This window comes from Bos indicus, chromosome 6 (genome assembly GCF_029378745.1).
Source record: "Bos indicus isolate NIAB-ARS_2022 breed Sahiwal x Tharparkar chromosome 6, NIAB-ARS_B.indTharparkar_mat_pri_1.0, whole genome shotgun sequence".
In the NCBI taxonomy this organism is placed as follows: domain Eukaryota; kingdom Metazoa; phylum Chordata; class Mammalia; order Artiodactyla; family Bovidae; genus Bos; species Bos indicus.
In genome coordinates, this window is record NC_091765.1 from 30,061,886 (window position 1) to 30,079,608 (window position 17,723).

Here is a 17,723-nt window from a genome sequence, read left to right on the forward strand (position 1 = left end):
TTATTTAAATCTATTCATCAGACAGTACATATAAAAATGACAGGTATATAGCCTAAGAGCTGGAATCTGCCTCTGGCTTTAATGTTTCACCAACTTTGTGATGTTAAACAAGTCCCTTCATCAGTCTATGCTCTGACTCCTGGGTCTCTGAGTACAAAGGGGTTAGAAGAAGAAATTCAAATCAATGATCTATTTTAACTCTAACATCCTGGGGGTTTGCAAGTTAGTAAGGGCATAGACTTGGTTTTGAGCAATGTATACCTGGCTATTGATGCTCAGAACTTATAACATTTCTCACAGCGGCTTATTTGCTTGATAACTTTTCTATTAGAATACTATTTTTTAAAGTTTGTATTATCTTTTAAAAATTTAATCATAAAATCATGATCATTTTGACTGTTGTCTGTTATTCATATCTCTTGAAAATTTAAAAAGACTATAAATATCAATGCAGTTGGTGTTGATTGGGAAAATGAAGATTTATGTACTGTAGTTCCTGATGTTGTTCCCAGAAGATTTTCCAACTATAAACCCACTAAATAGGCTGTGTTCAGGCTTATTATTGCACAGTTATGAGCCATGTACTTAAGGATAACTTGATATTACTCACTGCTATATAAAACTGAGGAAAATTCATTTGCCTTTTTAAGACACTTGTGCATGGGCTCTCATTATATAACAGTTGGACATTAGCTGAAAAATATGGGTAAATCCCATCTGTAGTCTGAAGGATGACTTTGTGAAAATAAGAAAAAGTCATTCCTTCCTCAAGTCATTTAGCCACCATCCACCAGAACATTGTTATATTAGCAATCCAGATCCTCAGTCAACAGGACTGTGAATGGGGCCTACCAAAACTGAACAGTGCAAAACCTGCACGCTATCAGCATTTCTCACAGAAGGACAGAAACCCAATTTGCCTGTCAGAAACTTTCCTTCACTTTGAAATACCGCTTCCCATTTTGGGAACTGATTTTCCTCCTCTGAAAAAAAGTTGAGCTAGATATTCTCTTGAATGAATGTTTTGAGTAGTTATGACCTAGCTTCCTAGCATAAGAAGCATTTCACTAACCATTTAAGAGCAGCCCACTACTGCTCTGTATTCCTTCTATCTGTCCATGGGAGGTGGTTTTGAAAGGTGTTGTCAATGGAGGTTCATTTTGTTCCAGTTAGTTCTTCTATGACTTGACTGTTCCTCCCATTGCAGGACATTCAGTGCCCTTGGCCCTCACTCACTAAATGCCAACAAACAACCGCCTAATCATTAAGACAAGCAAAAAACACCTCCTGTACCCTGCTTCCAGACACCCTCTTGACAAGTAGAACTACCACTGGTTGAGAAATCATTTTAGCATTAAGTTGCTCTCTGGTCTTGGGAATTTGTTTCTGAAACTTGCTACTAAAGCCTGGATTGGGAAGATCCCCTGGGGAAGGGCATGGCAACCCACTCCAGTATTCATGTTTGGAGACTCCCATGGATAGAGGAGCCTGGCAGGCTACAGGCCATAGGGTCACAAAGAGTCAGACATGACTGAAGCCACTTCATGCACTTGCACAATGCATGAACACTTTATAAATCTCATTTATCCTTTCCACAACTACATGGAAATGCATATTCATAGTCCCTTACACAGATTAGGAAGCTGAGGCTTAGAGGAATGAGGGGGTTTGACCAAGCTCTCATAGTTAAGAAATTGACAGGACCAGGATTCCAGCTGAAGTCCACGAGACTAAAAAACTCAGTTTCACTGCTTTGGCCAACAGCCGAGGTGCTTTTTCAGCTGACCTGTCTTTCAAGTAGGAAGAAAGTTAACTGAAATCCCTAAACTTATGAACCAAGCTGTTGATAGTGACACTGAAAACAATTATTTTGTACTGTGTTCTACCAGAGATGCGATTTTTCATTATTGCTAGGACTGCTCTCAGCAGGATCACCTCATTAGCTGAAGAAAATATTCCCTGTTGTTCCATGAGAGACGGATCAGATGGAGAAGTATAAAAACAAACTCTAGAAAGTGATTCGGTGTTCCTTTCGTTTAGGGGATAGAACAGTAATCCCCTTCTTTTCTGATACCCAGCTTCCTAAGTGATGTTTTACTTGTGGAGTTGCAGAAGTGTTTTGAAAAGGATGGAAAAAGTTTTACAGAGTTGCCTTTCAATATTCTTTATCAGTATTTCTGTAACAGTAAGTTGAGGTGTTGAACCATTAATGATTACACTTACTACTTGGCTGTTTTTAAATTTCCCATGTAGGAAAATAGCAGTTTGGCTAGATTGGTCTATATCGACTATGAGGAATAGCTAATACTGAGACTTTAATATTTTTTATTTTATCTTAGAACAACCTCAAATGCAAGCACATCATTAAATATATCAATATACCTATGGATAGACATCTTCCAGGCCATATTTTATAGCAACCATCCATAAAGTCCTGTCACTTCTCTCCCTTTGCTCTCCGTTATCTATAGAGAAACCAAAGTGATCTTTTCAAGATTAGGTTTGATGACAGGATTTGCATTTCATTTAGAATCAAATCGAAGCACCTCATCGTGGACCATCAGGCCTATAACATCTGGCTGCTGCTCTTCCCTCTGAGGCTCCCTCCGCCCTTTTTCCACTCACTGACATCTAACCATTTCCTTTATATATCAGGATTTTTGTATGTGCTGTCCCTCTTTATGGACCATGTTCTCCACAGATCTTTACCTGGCCAATTCTTTCTCGTTGTTCAAGCTTCAGTGTAAATTTTCTTACAGTAGAAATTCTTCCCTGATTCCCTCAATTAGTCATTCTTTTATCTCCAATCACATGGACTTTTCTCATCTTGTCTGTCACTGTCCCTCAATGCCTAGAATAGAACCCAGCATATAATAGGGTCAAGAGTATTTGTTAGGTGACTGAATGAATTCATGGACTCCAGTTCTGTGCCTGGAAATGTAAGTCTGAGGTAAATTGCCACAAGGCACAAAAGTATATATTGAGTGGCCAGATCTAATTAAACATGGGAAAGTAGAAACTAAAATGAAATTATCAATTTTCTTGTTGTTATTCCTTGATCTACCTGTCAACAACAGGGGTTCTTGGTAAAAGCCAAGGGGAAGTAGGTAAAAGCCAAGGAAAACCTAGGGCTGCTTCACAGGGTGAACTTTCAGACTGCGTTCTCTCTTTCCAGAGATAGGCTTCTCCTTTTTATAAGATACAGCTCTTCTGCTTATTCCAGTAGGCTCACACTATTCTTATCAAAAATTTCAGGGTAAACATCAAACTATCCCCAAATATCCTATTTTATACTTCTTTCCTGGCCCTCACATCTGCAAAAAACAAAAAAAAACCTCTTGACATCACCCAGCTTAAAATCATCTCCTACAACAGTGGTATCACTTATCTGGTCTCCTGTACTAGCTGTGGAATCATATTGTCTTAAGTCTTTGGGTTTCAAAAATAACCTTTTTTCCTGTGCTCATATATGTCCCAGATGTCCTTTTATTGAGTTCACAGAATACAAATGGAAAAAGGTTATTACCAGACAGAGTGTTTAAAGATGAAAATCAAACCTAATACATGGACTCCAACAACTGGAATAGGGAATATAATATTTATAAAACTGAGTAGGAGGTTGCAATCATTGCTCTAAAATAAAGCATTAAAAATTAATTCAGAGCAAACCTGTCTGTGCTACAGCAAAGCTCTCTTTCATTAAGGTAGCACTGCATGTTTCTCCCGAATTAGTTCCCCAAATAAGTAAATAGCTTATAAGAACTGTGTGTTCTGCAAACTACAGAAGGTCTACATGAGGCACAATTTAAAGTTACCTTCAGTGTTAAAGTATTACAGACAGACCTTTAATTTTGAACCAATTAATTGTAATTCTTGCAGTTTCTCTATATTTTTTTGCCCTTGAGTATTACTAGGAACACTTAATTTACATGGTTCTTATTCATCCTTATTTGATTAATTCAAATGATGCTGTATTATTTGGTTAATTCATGTTGCAGAATATTAAATATTAGGAATCTGTGGGTGCTAGTTATGTGACACTTTAAACTTTTCCATAGATTTTCATTTCAAAAAGTTTCATGTTCCCCATTTAAGAAATATTTCCCCACAGTCTTCTACTTCACATTATTGCTATTATTTATTATCATCATCAATCATCATCATCATCAGTTTCCTACCTTGGATTACACTAAAAAGAAAAAAAAGGAAAACTGCTATTGTTTATCTCTGCATTCACTATTAGGATGAGGTTTTTATTTTTCCCAATTTACACTATTCCTCTGAAGCCCTAAAATAAACACCCTTATAATCTCTAGGCTCTATTGATTTTTTAATGATTTCAAATAAAAAGCATCCAGTTTCCATTGCATTGACAAACTGCTCAGCCCCTGGGCAAAACCTATTGGATTCCTATTAGATGGAGGGCCAACAACTGGAAGTCCAAAAAGTAGACTTGAGATGGAAGGAGGAGAGTTGGTCTGCTCAGCTCAGTAAATGGGTATTTAACCTTTGACCAATGACGACAGGCCTTCTTTAGTTCTATTAGACTGAAAGCAAGCTGTTATGATTAAATAAAAGGAAAAAAAAAAAAAAAACTGTTTAGAGCCTTACTGAGTATGTCCTGGGAATTAAGGCATATGGCAGGGATAAGGAAAAAAGATTTTCCTTATGCTAATGACCCTTGATGTCTGAAATAAATTAGATCCATTAGAGTTTATGCTCAATAAAAGAAAGACTTGAAGCACTCCAAAGTTAGTGAGTCGAGACCAGTTTTTGCTCTGAAATTCAATCTGCCTCCTTATTAATTCTTAGTGAGGCTCCAGAGCAGACAGGAGATGCAAAATCATAATTCTGTACTGAACCAGAATTTTAAAGGACCCAGGTTTCTTCTTTTATTTTATTTAAGCCATTTTTCATGCTTCTCATTTTGTTTCCCTCATTAATTTGATTTTGTTCCCATTTTTGTTTCATTTTTTGTTTCTTTTTCAAGGTTTCATTTATCCTATTTCAACTGAGCAGAGAACCCAGAATGAATATGGATTTTCTTGTAAGTTTGATGTTTGGTTTTTATGTTGCTGAATAATCATTTAACGTTATTGCCCCCAGTTCAAGTTTACCTTCCCTTGGATCACAGATGTGCACACAGGAAAGCGGCGCCTAATATATTCCAACATGAAAAACAAATTAGATTTTCACTGCTGAAAAGAAGAAAGGGTCATTTCAAGTCTCTGCCAGCTTTAAAATCTATCAGTCTAACATTCAAAGCTTAAGTCCCAGTAGCTGGCAAAACATATCATGAAATATGTGGATCTAAATAAAGGGCAGGTTTCAAATGCTAGAAAGTAAAGAGTTGAAAAAATGCAGATCCATTGAGTTAGAGATCATGCATGTTGAATAAGTAATTACAGCCTGGTAAAGCAAAACATTAAGGTTTTAGATACAGTATTCTGACCAGAGTTCAGAGCACTGCGGTAGGGCCTCACATGGAACCCAGCAGCGAAATGAAATCAGTACTCTGAAAGCAGTGCTCACAGTGCCTGAGGGTTTGGTACATCACTGGTTTCCTGAAAAGATCTGCCAGCATCAACTTGATTGATGCTTGAGCAGAGAATCTAGAAACTTTGGTAAAGACAATTATTTAAAAAGAATACAAATTCTTTCACATATAGTACATTTAAACAAAATCCTGAAAGAAATGGAGTGATTTCCCATAGGGAATGCTATTTTACTGTCAATGTGTTACAGATACATGGCATAAGACAAGTCATTTCACCATGTAAACCATGTGACTGTGAGTCTTAGGAGAGAGGAGTAGTTCCTTGACTTTAGGAGGCCAAGAGACCTGCAAACCTGAAAATTCTCTTCCTGCAAAATAAAAATGCCCTTGTATAAAGTTCAACATAAAAAGGCTTTTCTTGACCATCTGAAGCACCAGTTTAATCACCTTTCACAGTGAGCACACAGTTCTGGTTAATCTTGCTGGTCATTTTTGTGAGTCACAGAAAACTAAAAATAATAGAGACTTAAAGATGTCTAAAGGATTCAGGAAAGCTTTACTTTTGTTGGTTGAATTATCAACTTTTATCACCATTTGCCATTGGATCAGAGCGTGTTCTGTGCCACTAAGGCAACATACAACATTTATAGGAATTTTTTTCTTGCTCTACCCAGAGACAGACCTCCCAGCTGACCTCACACCGTGTTAATCGAAAGCCTAATTGCCTTTTGGGGGTAGTCTGACCTTTCTGATCACTGAACCAGGCCGTTATCTTACTCAGTACAGCATAGAGCTATATTTTATTCCAGTAATGAGTGGCTCACATGTAAATCTCTGACAAGAACCCGTGAGAAGCTCAGTGTTCTCCGAGGTAATACTGAATCTGTAGCAAAAGCCTGGAGTTATCAGCATTAGCCTCTGCTCCCCAGACCTGGGTCTTCTGAAAGTATACCTTGCAAACCCAGCATGTCTCCTCCCAGTGTTTGCCTTGCCTTGCCTTCCATCGTTCCCACCCACCCCTTCACTGATTTAGGGCGAAGTGAGAAGAGTGCTGTGGAAAGTAATTTTGTGACTGGGAATGATACTTAGAAAAATATTCTGGTGCAATAAATATACAGATTCAGTAAATGCCAGATGTTTCTAACAGAGTGTTTATGTTTGTTTTTAAAGAACTATCAGTGAATTCAAAGCTGCCTTCCAAACTTCTCCACCTGAAATTAGTAATAAAGTTTTTTTTTTTTTTCTTTTTCCTATGGGTTGGGATGGTTTTAGCTCCAGTTTCCTTTTATGCCTTGTAGTAAATGGTGTGTTATGTTGCCCAATTTAAGATAGTGAGTGAATGATGCAGAGTGAGAAAAGAAAAAAATGCAAGATAATTTTCCATTGAAAGGCCACAGTTGTTTTAAATAGCTTTTGAAATAGATTTGAAATTAACCTATAAAAAAGGCAATAACTGTCTGAAAAAAATTATAGCAATACATACATGTACTGTGAGAAGTTTCTCTAACCACCGAATTCCATGTTTCCTTCTCCCCTTTAGCTGCTCCTGATTCAGATGATGTTGCTCTGTATGTCGGCATTGTGATAGCTGTGATAGTCTGCCTGGCCATTTCTGTAGTTGTGGCCCTCTTTGTGTATAGGAAGAATCATCGTGACTTTGAGTCTGATATTATTGACTCTTCTGCACTCAATGGAGGCTTTCAGCCTGTGAACATCAAGGCAGCAAGACAAGGTCAGTTGACATTGCATTTCATATGTGGATTTAAGCATGTAAGCAGCCTCCCTATATGTCTTCAAAATCAATAAAACTACATTAGCTAAAATATAAGCTCCATGAAGACAAAGATTTTCATTTGTTTTGTTGATTATGTTAATTTCTTCATATAACTCATTAGAGTTGACAAGGTACACAGATCTCTTTTTTTCCCCTTTTTAACAGGTTTCTCTGTCATACTTTTAAAGTTTTATTTGAGAAGAGTACAAAGATTGGTTGATAGATTTCTTACATTCCCTTTTTCTTCTCCTGTTAACAAGGCATCTTGTATTGGTCTGAATATAGTGGTCTACAGATGAACCCAAATCCCGTATAGATGACTACTACCTAGTCACGTAGTGAGGATCACAAGTGTCTGCAGATTCAGTCTGTTGAGTTAGCTAAGTACCATAGAAACAATGAGTAATCTTCAAGGCAAAATATAGAATGAACTTGTCTATTTATTTGTAGCCAATAATTAAACAGATTCCAGCTATCTAATTGCCATTTTCAGTAGAACCCTAGTGTCTGTCCATCTCTAATATTTGTTGAATTGCTTTGCTATTGGCTCAGAAAGTGTCAGGGAGAGTCTAATATAAGTTGTCTGAATGAAGAATGCAAATGGGCGTCCTTTCTCTTTCTGACTCAGATCTCCTGGCAGTACCCCCAGACCTCACATCAGCCGCGGCCATGTACAGGGGACCTGTTTATGCCTTGCATGATGTCTCAGACAAAATCCCAATGACCAACTCTCCAATTCTGGATCCACTGCCTAACCTGAAGATCAAAGTGTACAATACCTCAGGTGCTGTCACGCCCCAAGATGATCTCTCTGAGTTTGCATCAAAACTGTCCCCTCAGATGACCCAATCCTTGTTGGAGAATGAGGCCCTCAACCTGAAGAATCAGAGTCTAGCACGGCAGACAGACCCCTCCTGCACTGCGTTTGGCACCTTCAACTCCCTTGGGGGTCACCTCATTATCCCCAACTCAGGTAATTCCTCAAGGTGTTTATGTTGCAGAGGTAGATCTGGGAAACCTATCTTTATTATTTGTTTTCATTAGGCCTGAAAAGTTAAATGTATCCTATCTAATCCAAATCTATTGTTACTTTCAATGTAAAACAAATAGTACTTCAGTCAAGATCAGCAAAACTGTTTATCTTCCTCTAGCCAACTCTGAAAACACTTCCTCTAGAAATATTGCACTTACAACTTTCTGCCGAGGCATAACTTACGACTGCCATTGACCTTCTTTTTAATAGCCCTTCAGAGGCAGCATTAAGCCAAAAGCCTTCACTGTTGTCATCACACTTTAAAAGGACAAATTAATTAGAAAACGTATCAGTTGGTTCAGTTCCAATTTCCTACAGGAAGCAGTACTTCAGAATACGAAATTAGATGATCAGAGGACATGATATTAGACATCAACTCTTCATTAATTCTTTTTTACACAGTCTTCAGGGTCAAGGTATTTCTAAGGTATGCACTCCACATAGCTTCATCATGTGTCTCTTTAAGGTAGGATTAAAGTAGTGCCTTTTAGTAGTATTCAGTTTTCAGTTCATTTAGTTATCTGCATGTAGAGAGTAAGCTCCATAAAGCTCTTAAATAGTGAACCAAAGTTAGTGACTCATAATGTTTGCTTAAAGTTTGGTGTTTATTCATCACTATGGAGCCATCAGTTATGAGAGGGTTAATGGACCCCCTGTGCATGTCCAGGCACTCTTTTGGGCCAGATAGAGTAGTCTGTGAACACAGAAAAAACCAGTTTGAACTAAGATCTATACATAGCATAAGAAGCGAATGTAGTGTGTAAACAGCCATAGAGCCAAGTAATATAGAGAACCGATTGAACTTGTCTTTGATTCTTCCTCTCATTCAGTCCCCCATTTCAACACCTCAGCAATTTTTCACCCCATGCCTTTTAAAAGTGTACTTTAATAAATTGAAATATTTAATGGAATATCATTTTTCCTTTTCTAAAATACATTTCACAGAGCTGAGATCACACATTACATAAAGTGCTTTTATTCCAATCTTTCTCATTCCATGCAATTGCATGCTTTTTAAAATCATGATTTTAAATATATTGTAATAGTCTGCAAATGAATAGATCAGAATATACTCTACTGTTTTTTCCTTGTTTAAACATTGTATTATTTCCAAGACAGTTTTTTTTTTCATGGCAGCCAGTGGATTATACCTCTCCTTTCCATTTCTACACTTGTCACTTTTTCACATATGAATTATTTTAAAGGCTTCTTAAGTAGAAAGGAGAGAGCCAGCATGTTTAAATATGTACTGGGCAATGGTGATGTACATGCATTATTTTATTTACAGTAATCTAATATGTCTCAGGCCTTATTCTTGTTACTTTGCATCCATAATTCTGTCTCATCTCCTTAACAAACATAAAGGTACATTTGATTGTTCCCATTGGAAAAAATAAAAATACCGAGGCTTGAGTGCCTCATGTGTGGTCTTCCTCCTTTCATTGTGTGCCTCAGCAAACCATCCTGATGTCTGATGTGAGCATGACATTCTACTTCCTGCAGCACGACAAGGCGCACATTACGCCTCAACAGTTGCAACCAGCTATACAAAGGGCTTTGACTAACTATTCCTCTTTAACTCTGTCCTTTACTCTTGAGACCTTCCAATGTAGTCAAGCAATTTCCTTATGGTCCTGTGTTCATATGGCATATTCCATTTCCTTGCTAATTAAATAAGCTACTCAAAGACAAGAACACTATCTTTTACTTCTTGGCATTCACAACCCATGAAAAACTCTACTCACAGTCAGGTTCCATAAAATGTTTTATAGAGTTGAGATCCGTTGCATTTATTAGAATAGAATTGTGGAGGCAAGTATCTTCAGGTTGCTGCCCACTTTGAATTACTATCTGTGATAATGCTACACGGGTACAAGCCCATGGTTCCTACGGTGTGGTCCACTGATCGCCAGCATTGGCGTCACCTTGAGACTTGTTAGAACTGCAGTTTCCACAGACCTTCTGAATCAGAAACTCTGAGGGTAGGATCCCATAATGTGCACTAGCAAAACCTTCAGGTAATTTTGCTGCAAACTAAAGTTACAAACCATTACTGTCAGCACAGTTGACTTAGAACAGAGCTCAACCCAACAGTCCTACAAAATGCACCAATTAACAACTAAGTAAAAACCTACTTGGCCTGCTGTGACTAAAACTAGCAATTGCTCGGTTGCTGTTCACTTTCTAGAGTTACCTATGATGAAAGAAGTTCTTCACCAATTATTTGTTGCAGAAAAACACTGATGCTAACCAGATACTTCAGAAATAAATGTTTTTTGATATTGTTGAGGTTAGCATTTCCCTGACTTTGAGTCTTGTGGGGATTTTTTTTTTTTTAAATTAGAAACGATGCATCATTACAGCTGTTTGAAATTTTAAGAGCAGTTGTTGGTTTTCCCCTCATTTTACAAGGAAAACACCAGTGGAACCATCTGTCTAGTCCTTAAATAAAGCAAGAGTTTTTTAAAAAAATGACATCATTCCTTTAAGTGATTCCATAACAGTTCAGAGGGAGCTGTGGTAACAAATAAGGCCAATAACGGAGGAAAGCCGGGTGGCTATGAATATTTACATGTCTTTAGAGAGAAAGCAGCAGGCTTATGGCGATGTGGCCACAAAATCTCCTCATTCCTCTCCACTTGCTTCAAAGGCATTCTGTGAAGTTTCCTTTTGATTCATAGGTCTTATGTGACTGCTTTTCTCTTTTGCTATTCAGGAGTAAGTTTGCTGATTCCCGCTGGGGCCATTCCCCAAGGGAGAGTCTACGAAATGTATGTGACTGTACACAGGAAAGAAAATATGAGGTAAATATGCTTTTTCTGGTGCACTTGACTTTATCAATGTCTGACTTGGGAGAATTGTATATTAGACAGAGTAAACTCAACATACATTTGTCTTGATTGCCCTGCTTCTGGCATTTCCTTTTCAACTAGACCCATAAAAGGTCAGTTTTTACCCCTCTTTATCTTTGGAGCTCCAGACACTTTTGCAGATCTTGAATATGGGCAGAAGGCCAGAGATGTTTTCCCCAAGTGGACATGTGGCCATATTAGCTGAAAAGATTGCTGGAAGAGTGATCCGTAAATTGTGCAAAAGATACAAAGAGAAATTGGCTTCATGTGGCCTGGCTCAGGAATATAGCCTGTAGCCATTTTAGGTTCAGAGGTCACATAGAATTGAACAACCCCTTAATCCTTGACTTGCCATCCCAACCTCAGCCTAGCACTTTATTCTCACCTGGATTCTTTATTCTCACCTGCAGATTATTCTTTGGGGGACTGTCTTGTAGTTTTTAAGTGTTATTGACCCACTTCTTATATTTAGCACCTATAAAATCTATGCTTGGGCTTTGCTAAATGGATCTAGGGTTGATTAAAACTAGGTTGAATCTAAGAGTGTTTTGAATATATCATAATCATAAAGATGAAGTTATTTTGAGTAAAAATAACAAGAGTTTCGAAGTCCTAAATTCAGTTTTCAGTTGGGCCTCTAACAAATTGTATCTGGTCATTCTTGATTCGTTCTCACATAAAATGCATGTGTTAAATAGCACTCTAGAGGCCTGACTGATGAATGCTTCTGAAGTGCACTGAGATCTTAAAATAAGAGATGTTGTTGAAATGACAATCCTTACATGTAATTATCACTGTTTTTCCAAAGGGGAAAGGCGTTGGCTCAACTGCCCTGAGCTCTAGATGCAAAGTGAGAATGCCAAATGTAGAGCTAGCTTATCATTTGTTGTCGTTGTTCAGTTGCTAAGTCATGTCATCATAAGATATTATATCTTTTCTCTTCCCCTCTGTCATCCTCAGAAAAACATCTCTCTTTAGTCGTTGTCTTCAGTAGCCAAAAAGCTCTGTTACTATGCTCTTGAGTAAAGATTCGGTATTTATAACCTGTAGGACGCAGAACAGTGTTTTCCTCAGGTGATATACTTTCACCTACACAAACATGAGCCTGTCCAAGAAAATAATAAAATTCCATGGTCATTATTCATGTGCCTTCAATTTGAGCAACAGAAAATCACTAAAAGTCTTGTATTTGTGCACATCAAATATTCATTTTTCCATTCCCAATGTAAAGTAATATTCACAGTCCCTCCAAGTGCCCTTCTTTTGCAGCAGGAGAAATGAAGATTAGCAAACTGAGATCCCTTTATATTTTAGTTTTCTTCTTTCTTCTGTCTAGAATCAAGGTTAACACTAAGTATATCCATCCCTGAAGGCCTTTTGCCAACATGGATGTTTGGTTTAAACAGAGATGAGTATTGGCTTGTGCTTTATTCTGAGAAAGTGTTTGTGGTCTGCTATTTTCCATGTTATCACCATAATCTATGGCTGAAGATCAAACCTTAAGAAGCTGCTGCAGGGTGTGCTGAAGCTGGAAGACGTGGGCACTCAGGTGCCTTGTGTGATTTTTCTTCCTGCAATTTAGTTAGCACCCTGACCAGGATAATTGTACACTCTGGATGAAGGAGGGAGAAAGCAGGAAATTGACAAAGCTAGACAATTCTGCTTTAGGCTCTTCTGCCTTTAACTTTAAAGAAAAGGAAACTATAAATCACCTCTTACTATGCCTACCACTTGAAGTTAGGTGCAGAGGGAATTGCTCTATTAAATTTGGTGTGCCTCAATGAAGTTCTGTTTATGAAAGTGAAGCTAGAGGATCCTCAGGATCTCAAATGAAAATGTACACCAGAGACCATGCAGCAGGGAACAAACACAAGACAGCTCTCTCAAATAAATGAGACAGTCTTCTCCACTCATTTTTGTTGTGAAAGAGATGCAATTTTCTTGTGAAGTCACAATGACGAGTATGTTGTTTTAGTGTATAGTAAGAATACAAAACATAGCTACCGTAGAGTCAGCATACTGGTAATTTCATTTATTCCTCACTTCGTTTATTCCTCACTATTCTGTGAGTTATGATGAGCTCCACATTTAGAGATGAAAGGACTAGGGTTCATAGCCAGGGTTTCACAGTTAACAGCTGAGGGTCAGCAGAATTCACACCCAGGTCATCTCCTCACGAAGCTCTTCTGCTGACATGCCATCCCCACTCCATAGTATCCAGTGCACAAACAGAGCCTCTGCCCTCTTGTTACAGTGCCTTTTGGGGCACAGTGTCTGTCTATTGCTCATGTGATCTTAGAACTTCTTTCAGAGGAAATGCTGTGAGACAAGAGAAGACATGAATGTGACTTCAAGACATGTGTAGGAAATTTCTGATTACTTTGCTCCATCTTCCCTCTCTTTGATTGCCTTTATTGAATCCAAAACTGGGTGTTTTTCCAGCTGGATACCTTCCAGTGGGTCATCTGGTGATGTGAACTGTCTAAAGGGAGGTGTGAACTTAATTGCATGTGGCAAGTGAATGTGACAAGAGGGGGCCTTATCATTATGGAATATGCACTAAGAAAAAGCAGGGGATGGCAGATGAGCAGCCTAAATGAGCTGCAGACACAGGACAGGCTCTCTGCAACCGAAAGGGATCTGAGCTGCAAGCCTGCGCTCTACGGGACACACCCCTGCAGAGATTGCGAAGCCTCGTCCTGCCCTGCCCTGTGGATACACTTCCCACAGCTAACGGCACCAACATGGATCTTTTTGCCTTGCTTCCAGTAACAGTTTAAAAAATGAGTCTGACTCAGCCTGAAATTTTGCCTTTTGTCATTTCTTATTAAAACACAATTTGAAGATATGAGCATTAATTTTCGCTTTCTTCCTATTGTGTACTTGTCTAGGAGTTTTCTCAAAAGGCCAAAAAAATCAATTTAGACATTCCAAGAATAAAGGTAAATAGACATTTTTTGGGTAAATGGTGGGGAACCATGGAAGATCCTTAAGCAGCCAAGTGCTACGTGAATAGCAGTGTTTTTAAAGATTGACAGTGACCGTGTGCAGGATGAACTAGGAAGGGAAACAGAAAGACTACTCCAAAGGCCGGGGCCCTGGTTGACCCACGGCAGAGATCAAAGTATGTGGGGGAGGGGCTAGGGAAGCAGCCAGGCCTGAGTCTGGAGAGTGGAAAGAAAAGTGTATTTCAGGACAAGTTTCACAGCTGGTTAAAAGTGTGGCAAAAGTTGCAGAATACAAAGAATATATTTAGGGTTCAAGCCCTGGGCACTGAGAAAATTGTGAGAGCAACAAGAGGTGATCGGAAGCAGCCACTGGTTCAAGGAGAGAAAAGACAAATTCTGATTTCTCTGCATGTGGTCTGTGTAAGAGGGGACTTGCAACTCTTGCTGGAGATGCACATGGACAGTCACCAGTGAGTGGATTCTTCAGGGGAAAAGTGCAGAGGCAGAAAAAAGAGGACTGCGGAAAGAACTTTGGGAAGTATTCATTTTAATATTTATTTATTTGGCTATGTCAGGTCTTAGTTGGTGGCAAGCAGGATCCTTCACTGTAGCCTACAGACTCTGGTTGTGGTGCAGACTTCAGAGTGCTAGGGCTCGGTAGTTGTGGCTCCGAGGCCTGTGGGATCTTAGTTCCCCAACCAGAGTCCCCTTCATTGCAATGTGCATTCTTAACTCTGGACTACCAGGGAAATCCTGGAAATATTCTTATTTAAGGTTTGGGTAGAAGGAGCAAAACTAAATAGATAAGGCAGGATAAGGATAAGGCACATAAGCAAGAGTTGGCATCTAGCAAGAAGCTTAATGTATACTTGTTCATCAGTGAATATTTTTAATGAAAGAATGAATGATTGTAATTATAACAAGAAAAAATCAAAGGTAAAAAGAGTTTCAAAATGAAGTGATTGACAGAAGTATTACTAAAATTGAAGTGCAAAGAAAGAGAATGATAATTCAAGAAGGTATTGGATTTGTCAGATCTGTCAACTGTAGGACATTGGTGGCATTTAGGATTTTTTTTTTTTAAGGACAAAATCCCAGTTAGAAGTTTAGCATGTTAGTGATGAGGCAATTAAAACTATCATTATATTTACTGAATATAAATAATAAAGTAATACGTTAGGATAGTGGGCCAAAACGTATTATGTTTGTAATCATATTGCAGACCATTTTCATTTATTTTAATGTGGTGTTTGGAACTTTGTAAAATAGTAGTTGACGTTATTATTTCTCAGTGAAACTCAGTGATATTCTCTTTTAGGTAGAGTCCTAAATTTCTAGTTTGAAGGAACAGCTATAAAGAGACTGAAGGTAGCGTGGGCAGGGAGTAGAATCCAGGTATATTTAAATCTTATTCTCTGACTGTTCTTCACAGTTTTTATTTATTGAAGTTCTACTTCTAAAGAAATGATTCAAGGTGATTTATGCAAACAATCTTTCAATAGGAGGTAATTTTTTTTTTTAAATAAGTGGATGAAAAAAACAAAAGGAAAAAATAAGATTAGAAAAGATTAAAGTCAGGTAGGCAGTTAGAATATAAAATATTTGATGTAATTCCCAGCATATTTCTTGTTAATAGGTCATGAACTTATTGTTTCAAAGCTTTCAAGAGGGAAACATGGTAAGTTATAAGATCCATATGTCCAGAAGGGAAAAAGATGCCTGGAAGAAGCTCAGTTACTTCTCCTTTGGTTCCTCATAAAGAAAACATTTTTTTTTTTTCATACAGCAAGCAACATTTTTAAAATATGAAAATAGCGATGAGCTTCACAGGGCTACTTCTGTTGGTATCCCTCAATGCGAGTAGATAGTATAAAACCCAATTATAAATTCAATAAAATAATTCCTCAAGGATTCAGCAGTTCAATCTAGGGCACAACAGTTAGCTGTTCAGGCTTAATCCAGGGACAGATTTTGGCCTATCTAGGGAAATGGGGGCACGCCCTTCAGAGTGGCTTCCATAAATATTTTCTTTTGCTCAATTGACCTTTTGATAGCAAGTGAGTTAGATATTCCTTGTCAGATACCTAAAGTGCAAATATTTCAAGTTGTTAGTTATACATGAAACCGATTGCTTTAAAAGGCAGCTGAGCCTAAAGTGGAATTGTCATCCAGAGGGACCTGACAAAAGATGTGTGTGTTAATAGAAGGCGTCTCGTCTCCACACAGAGATAGGTGGGAGGAAGATGTTTTTTTTAAGAAGCAATTTTCAGCTTACTCTAGCAAACAGTTCATAGAAATTTCTCAAGGTCCTAAATCTGGATAAGCAACTCAAAATACACCACTGATGGGAAAGAAAACCAATGATCTGTGTTCAGATCCCAGTTTTGCCTATGACTACCTTTGTGGCTTTAGGCAAGTGTGTTAATTTCTTTAGATATCAGTTTCCTCTTTGGGAGAAAAAAAAGTACTATGAATACTTATCCTGCCTACCTTACAAGTGTGCCTTGGGCAGCCAATGCAATAGCTTTTATAAGAGTTTTGTAAATTGTGCTCTTCTGTGTAGAAGTTCTCCTCACTGATAACAGCAAGCAAAGGATAAGAAAATCTGACAGAAAACTAAAATTCCCATCTGAGGGCTTTGTCCTAGGGTGCTCAGAATCCATCCAGCATTTATCATGATAAATGATCCTTGTTGGACTCTGAAAAGTTTTTAAAATTTAATCATTGGTAATTATTGGATTTCTACTTAATTGCTATTTCTGTAGCTAATTTTTGCTTTACGTTTATTTCCGTATCATCTGCAATTAATATTTACAGAAAGTGTGCTTAAACATCTTAGATAACACATGAAACATAATAGTAAAGCCCTTCTCTGCAAAAACATAAAACAGATTTTAAAAATTTATTTTCTACTATTTTTGTTTTATGTAGTTTAATATCCTCCCTTTATGTAAATAAAGGGAATGTGGATTTAAATGCTGTGACCTTTGGTTTCACACAGTTAAATCTTAACCTTTCCTAAGTGGCTTCTTCCATGTATACTTGGAAGTGTTTCCAATTTCAGTGCTGTTTCTTTCATCTTGAAAACCCCCAAAGATTCTTATCATTATTTCTTCTTTGTTTTTCACTCCCGGTTATGAATTCCTCATCACCACTTCCCTATTCATTACATTCTTGCATCTCACTGGGTTAATAAATTCTTTTGACACCTACTGCCCTTTCCTTCGCTTGCTATCCCTCCTCCAAGAATGGTGCCCATCAATATTGCATGCCAGGGGAGTGCAGGTCTGACAGCGCCCCAGCCCAGCAGGCAGTGGTCTCCCTTCTGTTCCAACTCAGTGATGAGAAGAACCCCTCCTCCTCCTCCGCCTCCACCTCCTCCTCAAGCACCGGCTGCTCACAGCAGACTGAGAGAACAGCTGTTTCTAATCCCCAACTCTACTGCAAGGACCACTTGAAATGGATTTCACTTTAGTCTGCTTCCTTAAAAGTTTAATGTGCATTCTCAGGGTATACTTGTAACTAAAGGTTAAGCATAGTGTTCAGGAAAATGCAGCCATGACTTCCCCCCACCCCCAGTAAGAAAAGTAGAATTAAATAAGAATGTGGTTACTGCTTA

At 38.2% G+C, this 17,723-nt stretch overlaps 1 protein-coding gene across 2 annotated transcripts in view; it reads left to right on the plus strand.

Annotated features, from left to right (window-relative positions):
- Positions 1-17,723, plus strand: part of UNC5C (unc-5 netrin receptor C) — a 426,767-nt gene that overhangs the window by 367,630 nt on the left and 41,414 nt on the right. The window contains exons 8-11 of one of the 2 annotated variants that reach the window (XM_070790840.1): positions 4,991-5,047; positions 7,038-7,229; positions 7,900-8,244; positions 11,021-11,108. In XM_070790840.1, the coding sequence (XP_070646941.1) occupies positions 4,991-5,047; positions 7,038-7,229; positions 7,900-8,244; positions 11,021-11,108 (682 nt within the window). The remainder of the gene's footprint in view (positions 1-4,990; positions 5,048-7,037; positions 7,230-7,899; positions 8,245-11,020; positions 11,109-17,723) is intronic. The other variant, XM_070790841.1, reaches the window with a different exon arrangement.